General features: G+C 40.1%; 2 protein-coding genes across 7 annotated transcripts in view; both read left to right on the top strand.

Annotated features, from left to right (window-relative positions):
- dlg5a (discs, large homolog 5a (Drosophila)) overlaps nt 1-9,157 on the top strand; it is a 42,772-nt gene extending 33,615 nt beyond the window's left edge. For all 6 annotated transcript variants that reach the window (XM_016667787.1, XM_007545258.2, XM_016667789.1 and 3 more), the window contains 12 exons: nt 277-439; nt 616-749; nt 1,687-1,854; nt 1,992-2,175; nt 2,812-2,960; nt 4,046-4,216; nt 5,072-5,262; nt 5,348-5,491; nt 5,640-5,767; nt 5,946-6,055; nt 6,871-6,980; nt 7,103-9,157. In XM_016667787.1, the coding sequence (XP_016523273.1) occupies nt 277-439; nt 616-749; nt 1,687-1,854; nt 1,992-2,175; nt 2,812-2,960; nt 4,046-4,216; nt 5,072-5,262; nt 5,348-5,491; nt 5,640-5,767; nt 5,946-6,055; nt 6,871-6,980; nt 7,103-7,206 (1,756 nt within the window). In that variant the 3' untranslated portion in view covers nt 7,207-9,157. The remainder of the gene's footprint in view (nt 1-276; nt 440-615; nt 750-1,686; nt 1,855-1,991; nt 2,176-2,811; nt 2,961-4,045; nt 4,217-5,071; nt 5,263-5,347; nt 5,492-5,639; nt 5,768-5,945; nt 6,056-6,870; nt 6,981-7,102) is intronic.
- A 2,082-nt stretch (nt 9,158-11,239) lies between these two features.
- kcnma1a (potassium large conductance calcium-activated channel, subfamily M, alpha member 1a) overlaps nt 11,240-15,048 on the top strand; it is a 157,859-nt gene continuing 154,050 nt past the window's right edge. Inside the window, exons 1-2 of the mRNA XM_016667797.1 lie at nt 11,240-11,262; nt 14,623-14,683. The gene's annotated coding sequence lies outside the window, so the exon portion shown is untranslated. The remainder of the gene's footprint in view (nt 11,263-14,622; nt 14,684-15,048) is intronic.

The raw sequence follows: 15,048 nt of genomic DNA on the forward strand, positions 1-15,048 counted from the left end.
CACAAGATTTACTTTCTTTATTTTCCACGAATGCCTTAATCAGCTTCGAAACTAAAGCGGTAATTTAACAACAAAAAGACAAAGCAGACCTTTTCAGAACATTGTGTTTTATTATCAAAGAAAAAAAAAACATTTGAGTGCTCAACTTTAAGAGTCTAAACAGATAATTCATGCAGGACACTGGGTCCTGAGGATCAGGATTGCAAATCAGTGCACAGATTTAAGGGACATTTAGTGCGATGCTCCCTTCTAATTTTGATCCCTCTCCCACACCAGGCCGTACTTGGAGGAGCCACGCAACGTCATCGTTCACAAAGGCGCCGAGCCTCTGGGCATCTCTATTGTGAGCGGGGAGAACGGAGGAATCTTTGTTTCAAAAGTTACTGGAGGGAGCATCGCCCACCAGGCAGGGTTGGAGTACGGAGACCAATTACTGGAGGTAAGAACAACTTGCTGAATGCCACAGGTTGTATCTCAAGGCTGTAAAAATAACAGGTTTTCTCAGATACACGAAAGAAAGCAAACTTGCAGCTTTGATGTGATTATTTATTTGGTTTTCCATAAACTACGTTACTCATCATTTTCTCCATTATTATACCTTTCCCTCTTTATCAGTTCAATGGTATCAACTTGCGGAATGCTACAGAGCAGCAAGCTCGTCTCATCATTGGACAGCAGTGTGACACCATCACCATCATGGCCCAGTACAACCCACATATGTACCAGCTGGGCAACCACTCTCGCTCCAGGTAAAATTGTTCTCTGTTGTTTTTTCTTCTTTTATTTTTGCTTTAAATCTGTCTTTTGAGAGGTTTTTTCAGAAATCCATGCACTATACTTTCCTTCATGAATAAAAGGTGAAATAATATTTAAGTATGTTTTGTAGAGCAGTGTTTTAGAGAAGTAAAGCCTGGTAAGATTCACTAAATTTAGCGGAGATCTTTTTTCTTAGATGCTTGATTTCATTAAGAAACATTTAAGCTTTGGAAACAACTCGAGTCTTTTTACCGTCAATCAGACCTGAAGCTCTTCCCTTTGAACGGCAGTCCTGTCCGAACCCCTCCCATCCCCGTATCCTCTTCCCCCGCCACTAATACAGCTTGAACGGCTGGCCTAGTTGAAGCCTTCGGGGAATTCATTGGCGCAGAAAGGGATCCAGATGGATTTTGCCACAGCGCTCCCTTTTATTTCCTTAATTTTCAAACTGTTAACTCAAATTAAATTCTTCATCTTTTCTGCAAATTCAAATATTTGAGAACCCGCCCCACATTGCTCAAGCAATCACCGAGGCGCAAAGCCATAAATGATTAAATACGAGTTAAACCAGGCAGCTGATGAGCTCTTGTGCTTCTCACTGAAAGTCTACATTAGGAATTTCTGGCCCTCATTACCAGTAGATAAGTTTGTATTATTGCAATACACACCTTAAGGGTTGCAAAACAAGTTTGTTGCAGTATTTATGCTATTCATTCATTTTTGGTTTATTGCCAAATGTATATATTTGTAGTGTTTTATTTATTTATTGCTATTTGTGATTCACTTCACACTAAAGTGCCATTTGTCCCAACTTGGGGGCAAATTAAGAGCTCAGCTATTCTATTCTATTCTATTCTATTCTATTCTATTCTATTCTATTCTATTCTATTCTATTCTATTCAGCTGAAATCTCTTTTTCTTTCCCTGCAGTTCCCGTCTTGAGCCCTCAGTCAGCGCTCAGTCAACCCCACAGGGGAGCGGGACTGCAACTCCAGAGAGTCACTCTGCTATTGATACGCTCAGCGAGCAGGACGAGGGCACGCTCACCCCCTCCTCCAAGCAGACCACTCCTACTACCAGCCCCAACAGTTTTGTCAGGTAAACATGTAAAAAAAAAAAAAAAAAAAAAAAAAAGTTGAGCTAAAATATTCTCTGCCTGAAGAAAAATGTGAGGGGGGAAAAAAAAAAAAAAAAAACCCTACTAGCACCTGAAAGCGTCTCCTGTCCTCCTCCAGAGTGCCGCCTGAGAGCAACAAGAAGGTCGGTGAGCCCCGACTTGTGACGGTCCACAGGCCTGGGGTGGAGGTGGGCGTTACTCTCTGCGGGGGCAACCTGCGGGGCGTCTACATAGAGAGTCTGGATGAGGACAGTCCTGCAAGAGGTCCAGAGGGGCTTAATCCCGGGGATCTCATCCTAGAGGTACTAACATGTATTCACGGTATTTTATGCTGCTGTCAAAGACTTTCTGTTTTAGAAACACTGGGTGTTTTCAGGTGAGAATTGGGGATTTTTGATCTGTTTTTTTCATTTTTCAGCAGTATGCAGATCTTGCTCCATACCTGCTGCCGAAGCTGCAGCTTTTCAGTCCCCTCAGCCCTAATAAGCTTTGTGTTTCCTCCGCTGCTGCTTTCCATCATGTCATTGTATCTCATTGATCTGCTCAGTCTCATTCCACATTGGTAATCTTTCTAGAACACCACAAATTCTTGCTAGACGTTTCCTGGCATGCTCCTACTTAAGCTCTCAGCCACAGAGAGTCTGCTGTGGAAATTGCAATGCAGCTCTGTCATCAGACCGCACAGCTTCACGCCGTCCTTCAATCTCCTTGTTTGTTTTCCTCCCTCATGCGTGGCACAAATCAATACTGCGACACTTTAATGGCGCTGAAAGCTTGGAGGAAATGTGGCTATTTACTAGCGGAGCCTTCACAGTCGGGAGGAAATTGTTTTTTGCAGTCATCAGTTTTCTGAGCTTTATATTTTTGTGACGCACCGCTCTCCCCGGTCTGCGTTTTCGCTGTAACTTTGTTTCGCTTTGTGATTTCCTCTGTCTCAGTACAACTTGGTGAACATGAAGAATAAGACGGCTGAAGAGGTGTACGTTGAGATGCTGAAACCCGCAGAGACGGTGACGTTAAGGGTGCAGCATCGGCCTGACGATTTCAACACGGTCAAAGACGCACCCGGAGACGGCTTTTATATTCGGTGCGTATTTACACGAACAACAGAGCGTCTCAATATAGTTGACTATCTTTGAAACGTCATATTTTTCCAGTAGTTAATTTCAAAAATCTATAGAGCACGTATATGCGTTACACAGAGTGATATATATATATTTTATTAATTTACTTAAAGCTATTGTAAGCTACCTCAGTAGTTTTTGTACTGAAATGTAATGTTAATGCATATAAAATCATGGAGAAGATGCTCCACTTGACCTCTGTACAGCAGACGGTTATTGAAGGCAAAGTTAGTGAAAGTGGATGGAAGGGAAAAAAAATAAGTACTCCACTGTGGTGTCATGTACAACTGTGCACTATGTTTATGGGTCTTAAATAATATTCTAATTATATGAGAAATTAGATGAATCGTCAGAAACAAACCCTTGAAATGCATCACTCTGCATTTACTCTATTTTACATTAATTTGTATTTATTTCACATTTTACGTTGTTGTTTGGGCTTTCTTTTATACTGCACAGGAATGGACCTCAACCAAGCAGTAGCAGCTTTATTGCTCTCTGTTACGCTATACATAGCCTCCAGAGCCCTTCGGACAGTTTGTCCCATTCTCACCGAGCCAATTATGTCCCAGATCCGTTGTGTTACCGCAGCGACTCCAACTTGCCACCGCTTAAGGTCGTCTAATCCTTTTTGTCCTCGTTGGCGAAAAGGATCGCACTAAATTCAAAAGGAGACTGCAACTTTGAATCGGTTCGCCTTTATTCTCGGTTTGTTTCCACAGCTGCCACAGTCACTCGTCAACTAGACGGGCAGGTTTGTGATGTCATCTGCAGTAAATACACTCAGCTTGCCTGGCTGACACAGATAGGCTGCTTGGGAATAACTTGCGAGCCTCGAGCAAGACGAAGAAAAGGCCTTTGGTGTCGCTAGATAAACTTGCTCTGCACCTCCTTTGTCATCCTACTTCTGCACTGAAGATCCTTAATCTGGTTCTCCTCATACCTCATCTCCTCTCCCATTTTTATCAGCTTCACGCTCCTCGTCTTGCCCTCCTACCGCCCTTCCCTTAATAACTCCCTATCTATCTTTGTCTCTGCCTCCCAACAGAGCACTTTACGACAGGGTGGGGGAGGCTGAAGGAGACCTCAGTTTTAAGAAGGATGACATCCTTTATGTGGATGAGTCGTTACCAAAGGGCAGCTTTGGGACCTGGATGGCCTGGCAGCTAGATGAGAACGCACAGAAGATCCAGAGAGGACAGATCCCCAGCAAATACATGTGGGTGGAAAAAAACAAAACAAAACTAGAGTGCGACTTACTGGAGATGCACCAATCAGGAGGTTTTTGGCTTCTTTTTAAACACTCATTTTGTATTGCGTAGTACTGGCACTTTTGATTCAGCAAATTATGATTATGACTAAAATCCTAATTTGCTGAATCATAATCAACACATTACTTTCTTAATTGACTTTTTGGATTAGGTGTTTCACAATTCTTAAGCAAGATTTCACCATTTCCAAACAAAAATGAGTAAGGAGTTGACATTTGAAGCCTTTGTGTTTGTCTGTAGACATAGCAACATTTGTGGCTGTTGTAAAACAGAGCAGATTACCTGGGAAAAAAAAAAAAACAAACAAAAAAAAAAACAAACTTTGGTCAGTTTAAATCCAACCAAAGGATTTAAACTACTAAATCCCTGTAGTTGGTGAATCCTCTCCCTAATAGCTGAATGGTCAAAAGTAAGACGTTCAGCTCCAACATGCCTCTGTAGGATGTTTTTCTAGAAGCTCCTAGCACCTTTGTTGATTCCTTGAAGGTTTTTTTGTTGTTGTTGTTGTTGTTGTTTGTTTTAAACACCCCACTGAGACTGAAAACGGCTAACTTTGAGGCCTCTTCCCTCAGTAACAACTTCACCTCTGAAGAGAGAGTTATTGCATGTGAAACCCAGAAGCACGTGGTGTGGTGCAAATCGATTCTGTTTCTAGTCTCTGACCATTCAAGTGCATCTCTAGTAACGACACACATTTTGCTGCAACCCTTGAACTATACGAGGTTTTTAGTTTGGAGACCTTTAGAGAGAATGTTTTGGGTTTTTTTTGTGTGTGTGTGTGCGTGCGTGTGTGTGTGATGTAGGATGGACCAAGAGTTTTATCGCAGACACAGTGTGACAGAAATGAAGGAAGATTCCAGCAAGACCCTCTCTGCAGCTGCCCGCCGATCGTTTTTCAGGAGGAAACAGAAACACAAGCGCAGCAGCTCCAAAGACAGTAAAGAGATGGTGGCTCTGGACACCATCAGCACCGATTCCATCCCCTTCCTGGATGGTGAGGGGAAAATTGATGGAATTATGGGTAGAAATAGCAGGAGGCCTTATATCTAACCTTTTTTCCTTTTTTTTTTTTTTTCCAGACTGTGTGAGCCTGGCATACCAGCGAGTCCAGAAGGTGGAGTGCACCTCTCCTCGACCGGTCCTGGTACTCGGGCCTCTCAGCGACCCGGTCAAGGAAATGCTGGTTAAAGAATCTCCTGGGAAGTTCTGCAGATGCCTGCTGGGTGAGATACCTTCATGCAGATGTTTCACTTTTTAATAAGAAGGAAAAAACGATACATGACCCTTAAGGTTTCTGACCAGAGGGATGAGACTGGACGGGCATTTATTTTTGCATCATGTCAATGGTTTTCTTTCTTGCCACGTCTGCAGAGGTGATGAAGGCCTCGCAGCAGGCCATCGAACGCGGTGTCAAAGATTGTCTCTTTATCGATTACAAGCGCAGGAGTGGACACTTTGATGTCACCACTGTTGCTTCCATAAAGGAAATAACAGATAAGGTAACACCTTTTCCTTTCTTGTCTATCGGGAGTCCAGTGGCTTTTATCTGCACTTAATCTCTGCTTTTGCTCATAAATCAAGATTACTGCTCATCAGTCTTGGATTCTGTTGAATTCATATTTGTGGTGGTGACAGAAACTTTACAGTTTTTTTGTTTTATTTATTGTAAAATTACAGGGCTGTCACTGTTTGCTTGACATCGCCCCGCACGCCATTGAGAGGCTCCACAGTGTTCACATCTATCCTATTGTTGTCTTCATCCGCTACAAAAACGCCAAGCAGATTAAGTAAGTTTCAACCCGCTTCATGACGCAGATGGAGGTGACGCCCCTGTCTGCTCTGTGTGCGGTTAATATAATAGAGCGGAATAAACATTCGCTTGTTTTATTCGATTAACAATTGTTCATTAAAACTTTTTTTATACAGTGAGCATATTGCCAAAATGTCTCCCAAACGGCTGTATTTCATTTGCGTCTTAAGTAGTGGATGGAAAATAATGCATCATTTTCAAAAGTATTTTGAAAAATCTGTTCATTTAATAACATCAGTCAGTAATTTTAATTGTGGACTATATGTTTTGTAATAGCTGTGAGTTTGCAAATACTTGTTTTAATTGGAGTCACTGGGACATTTTACATGGATGACTTCAGACGATGGTTCATTTTAAATCTGCTGCGACACAAAAATAATGAATATAAATCAGTCATCTGCTTCATCCTTGACTCAATCGAGGCTTGTTTTAAAACGACTCCCCAACATGTGTTTATAAGGAAAATAACAATTTTTGGCGGTTCTGAAAACAAATTAATTGGAGTAATCAAAACAACAAAAATAATACCACATAGTTTTTTACTTATCCTTGACATGTTAAACAAAATTTCACATTTTAAACTTTGCTGAGTTTTTTTTTAATAGAGAACTCTGAAGGTCAAGGAGTATAAGTAGTTTAACAATGCACTTTACCTCATATAAAAACACTAATTTTAACTTCTGTATTGAAATGTGTTAAGTGTTTAGATTCTTAATTTAAAATAACATTTTGTTGTAAATTGACACCAATTTTGACCATCTTCCATCTGTTTATATTGTTTGTTCCTCGCAGGGAACAGAAGGATCCAATTTTTCTGCGGGACAAAGTATCTCAAAAACATTCCAAGGAGCAATTTGAAAGCGCGCAGAAAATCGAACAAGAATACAGCAAATTTTTCACAGGTGTGTATGCAGTCGGTAATCAAAAACAAACTTAAAAATAAGACGGAGCTCAAATATCGTCATGTTTTTGTGATGTGATCAATGATCCGTCAGCTTTAAACAATTCCTTTTATTCTTTTCAGGTATTGTCCAAGGCGGCAACCTCCCGTACATTTGCACTCAGATCACCACTATAGTTGATCAAGAACAAAGTAAAGTCCTGTGGACTCCACTTGGCTCCCCCTAGAGGAGCCTGGCCGCCACTACGGCGAGCCGTGGCTCTGCTTTTCATTCCCCAAAACACTAATTAACTCTTTCACACTTTACCAATAGGTACACTACCATGAGCTAGTTGTGTAAATTATTGATATATATATATATTTTTTATTTCGTCTTTGTTATGTTTTATAATCGGTCTCCTTTATCTCTGATGTACTCTGAAGCAGGTTGGTAGCATTGCATATTAACGTTAAGGTTTAATCAGTCTTCCCTGAGGATTCTGTCAGTGTGTTCGTTATGCTGCATTGTCTGTTTACAGTTCTGAGATAAGTCTAAATATTGGTGTTCGATATTTGATGCGAGTGTCCCTTGACCATAAACCTCAACACTAATGAAGTTCTGCCGCTCCCGACATTTGTGGTTTCCCTAACAAATATGCACCCATTTGACGATGACTGACAACTAATTATAATTTATTTTCATTTTATTTCTTTATCGTGCACATGGTGGTTTTGAGAAGCGAGAACACGGCTTTACGATGAAACCGCAACGACGGCTTTCTGCAGAGGTGAATTGCGGTTTGTAGCAGTGGTATGGAAGTGGAATACCAGCGTCAAGATCAGTCATGACATTTCTTCAGCAATGCAAATAAATGCATTTCACCTTTTTAACAAATGTAGCAGTGGGTTCAACGAAGCCGCCTGCCAGCAATCTCATGTTTCGCTCTATGCATAGTTCCCATAGCAGCCGGGTGTGTGGACAGATTGTAGGCCTTTCCGAAGTGCCTTTACACTAGAATATTAATCTGAAACCAACCGTGGGTCATTTAACACTAATTAAAACCCATTTTAGATTCCTTTCAAAAGTTCACCTTAACCTGTTGACAAATGATGAAGGGGGCTGATCAGAGACCAGCACAGTTTTAAGCGAGTAACGATGGTGAGACTTTGAAGTTAGGCCGACACGGCGGCCAAAAGGTTAACTCCTCAGAATGCACTCCAGGTTCAGACTAACCACTGTGTAACTCATTCTGTTGCTTTAACCCTTATTTAACAATATAGAGTATGCCACATTTATATAGTATGCAGCTAAATCTGGGAAGAAAACGTATATAACTATATATTCCATGTATTGTCACTTGGTAATACTCCTACAAGCGTTTGGCAGTCATGTCACGCCTCAACAGGTTAAGAGCATGTTTTATGTTTTGTTTTTGTTTTGTTTTTTCCCTTGTGGTTCGTTGTCAGTCACTTCTCACCACACCACACAATTTAAAGACACGCTACAAAGCTTAGTTTGCAGGGTAATACCTTTAGGGATTTTCCTCAAACCTCTTTAAATGTTAGTGACTTTTAACTGTTATTTGTTCTTTTTTTTTTTTCTCTATTATTCAGGATGCAAAAAATAAACCCCAAATAATGACCCTTATTAAAGCTATATCCTATATCTTATTGTGCCAAAATCCACTGAAACCCCTTTATCCTCATATAATGCCCTATATTTCCATTTTGCACATGTTTATCTGTGAATCCTAAGCATGTTACTGTTCTTGTGTTTCCAGCATACTACAGATAGGTACTATAATTTCTACTGTAACTAATTAATGTTTTTATGTTTCACATCAGTTCCTTACATTTCATTGTTGGCCTTTGTTTTTGGTTCTTGATTAAAAAAAAAAAAATCACTTCTTATTTGAGTTATTAAAAAGGGATTTGTCCTTGCACATTTTTAATGCAAATTTGTCCTCGAGTGTGACTATTGGGCTAAAGGAAATAGAAGCAAATTGTAATGTTACTATTTTTCTGAGTAGCTAGGGTAAACCAACTTTAGAGTGAGATGCAACATAAGATGCCTGTCTGTTTAGAGAAAAAAAAAAGAAGTGTTTAGATGCCAGGTACTGATTGAACTCTTTCATTAAAAGAATGTGATTTGTATGTTGAAGCATTAACATGGGAATAAACTCATTTTCTGTATCACAACACAGGCTCAGTCTGTATCTCAGTCTTGTTTTCTATTCCACTTAAAAATGTTGTGTAAAAACGTTCCGTATTTTCAACAAGCTGTTGTGTCAACTAATATAAAAACGCGGGTTAAATCGGGATGAAAAGAAAATGTTTGAGTCCTCTGAATTGCTAAAGGACAAAAAGCCTAGTCCATGTCAATAGAGAAAGGTGCTGATAAAATGCTATCAGTGGCAAAGATTAGATAAGGAAGGTGTGACATAATCTCTGTGGATCTCGGAGAGCTAAATGTGACCTTTTCTCAAAGAGAAAATGGAGGAGTGGGGGGTAGACAGCAGAGGACACACTGGTTCTGTCCCCCATGGATGTCGGACATAAATTGCTGCCACTTTTTTTTTTTTTTTTTTTTTTATCTCCTCCCACTTAAAATCTTTTAAGCTCTAAACAAAATTAATAATAATAATCTTACATCCCAAGTACAGTATTTAGGTTAACTGTATATTAGTCACATAAGTAGCTGTGACGACTGATGTTATCCAAATTTTCTGCTCCCCATCTACAAAAACTCTTAAGGCAAAAAATACAAGTATGCACTTTTTGTGTTTTTGTTTTTTCTTGTAAATGCCCCGTGCTTAGTTTATATTTAATCTTGCTGGAACTGGGAACATCTTTTGTTGGAGCAAATTGCCTTCTAAATGTTTCAAAAAAAAGCAAACAAACATTTGCATCTACAAGTCTTGCATTTATAAAAAGATTTTATGGCATTATGATAAACTTTAACCTATATTATTGGGGTTCATAGATCAAAATAAAGTAGTGTTTGTGAATTGGAAGGAAAGTGATACCTGGTTTGTTTCGTTTTACAAAAACAAAAATCTGAAAATGTGGAGTGTATTTATGTTCAAAACTTTGTAGGACAGCCTTCATGCAATTACAGCTTACAGGGATATATCTCTACCAGAGCAAAGGTTTGGTTGATCTTTGTGGAACAGCTCAACTTTCAGTCACACTGCAATATCTGTCACAGATTCTTATGTGGAATGAAGTATGAACTTTGACTAGGCCATTTCCAGTTCTTCCCTATACTTTTATTTATGCATTCCATTATTGCTCTGCGTTTATGTTGATGGAAAATGAACGTCTGTCCAAGACTTGACTTGTATGATACCCCAGACAGGTTTTCTTTATGCACTGACCTCTAACACCATCTATCCTCCAGTTGTCTCTGGCCAGTTTAACTGTCCCTGCTGAAGAAAAGCATTCCCACAGCATTGCCGTCACCACCGTGTTAGTGTGTTAATTTCCTACAATGTAACGTTTTGCTTTCAAGGCCAAAGCCTTAATTTGTTCTTTTCATTATCAGAATCCATTTTTCGTATGTGCTGTGTCTCCTACATGGACTGTGTCAAACAGCAAATTGAGCTGCTTATTAGTTTTTCAATAAAGCCCAGATTTGTGAGATGACGACCAAAGAAAAAAGTGATTATTTACTGCTGCCCCACGACCTAACCCCAGAGAAGCGGAGGACAATGGATGGATGGAAAAGTAATTATTCTTCAAAATTTCTGTTTATTTCTTTGTTTACTGGATACAAAATGAACCTCATGATGGGGAGGAGGGGAAACAAAAACCCTCTAGTCTTATATTAACAGGTCCAGTCAGCTGGGAGAACCTGCCTGTGGATCTTAGCCTGGGCCAATTTAAAAATGTACCTCATTTCTTATGAAACCAGGACCGGTGGGGCTTCTTTCATTATGGGCTTCAGTTTGCCGCCAGCAAAATAATACACCAAATTTTCAGAGTAATTAGTTTTCCTGTTGTCAAACATGTCAAGTGAAATCCAATTTGAAATCTCATGAAGCGACGCAAGATGACCAAAGCGGACCCACAAACAATGTCAGATTTGTGTATTATTAGCAGATGTGGTGTGTAACTCTGCTTTTCTCCACATGTCCTACTCCAGCCCAGGTGAGCTACTAACCTGCAGCTTTTAGAGGGCGTCCCTTCTCCAACACACCCGAGTCACATGAACGCCTCTGCAGAGCTGAGTGACTTGTTAACGGGGAATGCATTCGTTAGATTCAGGTGTGTTGGAGCAGGCATCCATCCAAACGGCACCAAAGGTAAGATTACAGAGGCGTTAAAGTGATTGGGTGTTTGGGATTTTGACACAAAGTTTCTGAAGGACTGAGTCCTGGAAGCATGGCTCCAATCCATTTACAAGACGGCTGCTTACTGTAAAACTAATTAAAGCAGACAATTTTATTTAAAGAAAGCAAGAGGGAATAACAACCAGTGGAGACAACATGGACATCAGGACTGTATCAATAATGAGACAAAAATGTCATCTGTAAAGCAGTATGATACCAAAATGTGAGTTTGAGACCAATAACGAAATAAACCCTAGAGAGATGGTTTCAAAATTGTCAACACTGGGAGTTTGAGTAAATGATTGATGCCTATTAAAAATTTGGCAAACGGCTCCTCCAGACACAAAATGCCTCCTGCAGCTTGTTTTCCAACAGCTCCTCTGCATAATTTCTACAGCGCACAGGTGTGGAGTTGCAGCTGCACTCTGGCTCTGAGGGGGAAGTTGCGCTAAACACAAGTAAATGGTCTTTATTCTGGTGAAGGGGACGGTAACTCTTAGTGTTGCTGAAAATGGTCAGTGGACACTATAGTAATGTGTTGAATCAGGTCTGGTAACAAGCTGGCCAATCAGGATAGGAGGGCTGTGTGGCATAACAGAGAAATGAACTATCATTCTATGTAATTTAAGACAAGTAATTGTACAGTAATCAAATAAGATGACTGTAAAATTCCTCCTCCTATACATTTCGCATGACATTGGCAACATTATCATAATGAAATGGGTTGGTTTTTTTTTCAGCAGTTACAGCTAAGCTGGTCAAAGTTGATGAGAAGATGGATGGAGCCAAATATAGAACAATGCTGGAAGAAAACCTGCTAAAGGCTGGAAAAGACTTCAGAGGGGAGGCTGACATGGTTTACAGAAACCTGAAAATAATTTCAAGGTTTTGTTTAAGAAGAAAAAGTATCCTTGTCTTTTCACTTTATATTTTTATTCCTATTTGTATTGGCCTCTCAGTGGTGGATTAAATGAAACATGAATGAAGGAATGCAATAGATAAGCCATCATACAAAATCACAACGGAGCACATGGATGATGATGTTTGTAAGGTGGAAAAACTAAACCATCCTCGCAAGGCACCGTTTAATCTCTGATGTTTAAAAAAAAAAATCTGTCAGCATAATTAGGATCAGCTGCTCAGTGTAATTAAGTGTGTTCAGGAAATTGGCTCTTATGTTTACAACACGTTTTGCGGAGCTTCATTGCATGTTTGCGTTCTATTTTTCCTCTCTAAAGACGGACTTTCCCCCTCTGTTTATTTTAACAAATGTGTAACAGCATTCTATTTTTTTTTTTTTTTAACGTGTCTTTCAAATGATAAGTGAAATTTCAGGCCTACAGGAACATAACAAACATCACTCGGTTTTGAAATCATAAAAAAATATATTTCCGAATGTTTTTCATCCACTCGGACAGCCTGGAGCTGTGCCATATCTTGCTGGTTGATTGAGCGCCTCTAGCCTGGGGTTAATTCCTCTGAGCGCTGCGTGAGTCACATGGTCTCCTGCCCAATAATGTCACAATGAATGACGACTCTCCAGCTGCCTGTCGAGTTCTTTATGGCAAGAAACTACCCGGCACCTCCCAATATGAGCCACGTTGTCAAATCAAAAAGTGTCTACTTCGGTTTTCCGCATGTCTACAGGAACATTTTGTCTGATGTCACTTAATACTCCCAGGAGAAGGTTGAACAAGGTTTTGGTCAATAATAACATTCTAAATCTGTTGTACTGTTACGTGCAGCTGTGTGGTGCCATGTCCCAATTCCTTATGTCCTCTAAGTCCCCTCCTGCCTGTTTTTAGAAAGAAGTCGGGCCTCAAACCCTTTAGCTGGGGTGTCTGTTTCAAGACAGCTGCTGACAGCTCAACTGAACTTGAGAAGTCTTAAGTCTGACAGAAGGAAGATCGTTGTAGTCTTCGCCCGGGACGCCGTGGCCTTTCCGCGCTCGTGTCGGCTCTTATTGTTGGAGCGTTCGCCTCCTCTCCCTAATTTCAGTCCAGCAGCAGGGATTCAGATGTGGGTTGTTCCTGTGATTCTGGGCATGTTAGAAATGCCATGCTGTCACAGACCTGCCGTCTCGCCTGCAATCTTGGGCTTTGGTTCTGCATTATTTGAAATTCTCCCCTGTGACGCTTATGATTAATTTTAATGACTAAATTTTGGCATTGTGAGCATAATTTAAGATATTTTATTGAAGGGCATATATATATATTTTTTTAAACTTGCTGTTTGCTGTTTAACACCAAACATACGGTACCTTGCAAAATTGTTTACGTTCTTAGATATTTATACTATGTCGCTTCACGACCACAAACTTCAATTGATAGACCAGTAATACAAAGTAGCATATAATGCAGTAGTAAAGCTAACACTACAAATCATCCTAAATGAAGCATATGCATGGAGCCACATGGCGATGGTGGCCTGATGCTGTGGGCGCTGCTCATCTTCAGTCGAAGGGTTTTTCATATGTCGGAATGGCCTAGTCAAAGTAAATACAAATGCATGTTATGCTTTTCAGATATGTGTTTGATCAGTTTTGAAAAGCATGTTTCATTTTCCAATTCTGCACTACTTTTTGTTAGTCTATTGTCTAAACTTGAACTTTGTGGCGGTGATTTGACAAAGTGAAAATATTCAGAGGTTACAAGGCGGAGCAAGTCACACTTTGAAACTCAGCCAACTTGTTACCTTTAGGTTTTGTTCTCACTCCAAAATGTAATATTCAACATGCATCCAAACAGTGGACAGCTACGTCGGGACGGATCAGCAGCCTGGTTTATGTGGAGCTAAACCACTCGCACATGGAGTCATAACTCTGAAGAGCTATAATTCAAATATCGGATTGCCTTGCATGTTTTACAGCTCATATCTGCTCCTAGTTTAAATGACAGCCAGCCGTTACCGCGAGCTATTTTTGTGGAAGCACTAATATTTCCTTGGTAATAAATTAATTTGATGGCATGCATGTCATACTTAGACGCGTTTTTCTTTCCAGAATGTTTACGCCTGAGAATGAGTGTTTAAACTCTACACTTGCTCAGACAGAGCTGGTTCAAAATTGTATTGGCAAACTGAGGAGAATTTACATTGAGTGTTAATATTATGCTGGTAATTTCCTATGTATAAATCCCTATGCCATATATACATCTAAATAAATAAGAATATTATCAAATTCAAGTTGAGTTATACATGTCAGCTTAACGCCTTTGTAGGTTCATTACATACTCGAACACATATTTTAGGCATGACCAAAAACTTAAACTTAAAAAAGTGTCCCTATGTAAACAAAGCACTGAACAATTTTTCTTTATTTTTTATTTTTTTCAGCCTGGAGAACATTTGGAGCCCTCTGCCACAGATGCATGGGCACCTGTCTTGTTCTGAAGCGGTCAGTTGTTCTTCAGAGTCAGCTGTTTACCCCGTATACTTTGCACTGACTGTATACTTGAGGTTTCCAGCAAGCAGCCATAAACTGCTGTCAGCCATGCCTCACCGTCATCACCAATCCACACCTGTTTTGACCTCCTATAAAGGCTAAAACTGTGAGCATTTTACACTAATTGATCACAAAGGACATTCATTCTCTCGCTCTGCTAATTTAAAAAAAAAAAAGAAAAAAAAAAGAAAAACGGGACCTCCTCCATGGGTGAAAAGCCACTATCTCAGTAATTGGAAAAATTGGAGCACTATCCTAGATGAGAAATCAACGCAATATTAACCCTCCCCTCCCCCCGCCAGCCGAACACCCGGGGG

Source organism: Poecilia formosa, unplaced genomic scaffold (assembly GCF_000485575.1).
Source record: "Poecilia formosa unplaced genomic scaffold, Poecilia_formosa-5.1.2 Scaffold12, whole genome shotgun sequence".
Classification (NCBI taxonomy): domain Eukaryota; kingdom Metazoa; phylum Chordata; class Actinopteri; order Cyprinodontiformes; family Poeciliidae; genus Poecilia; species Poecilia formosa.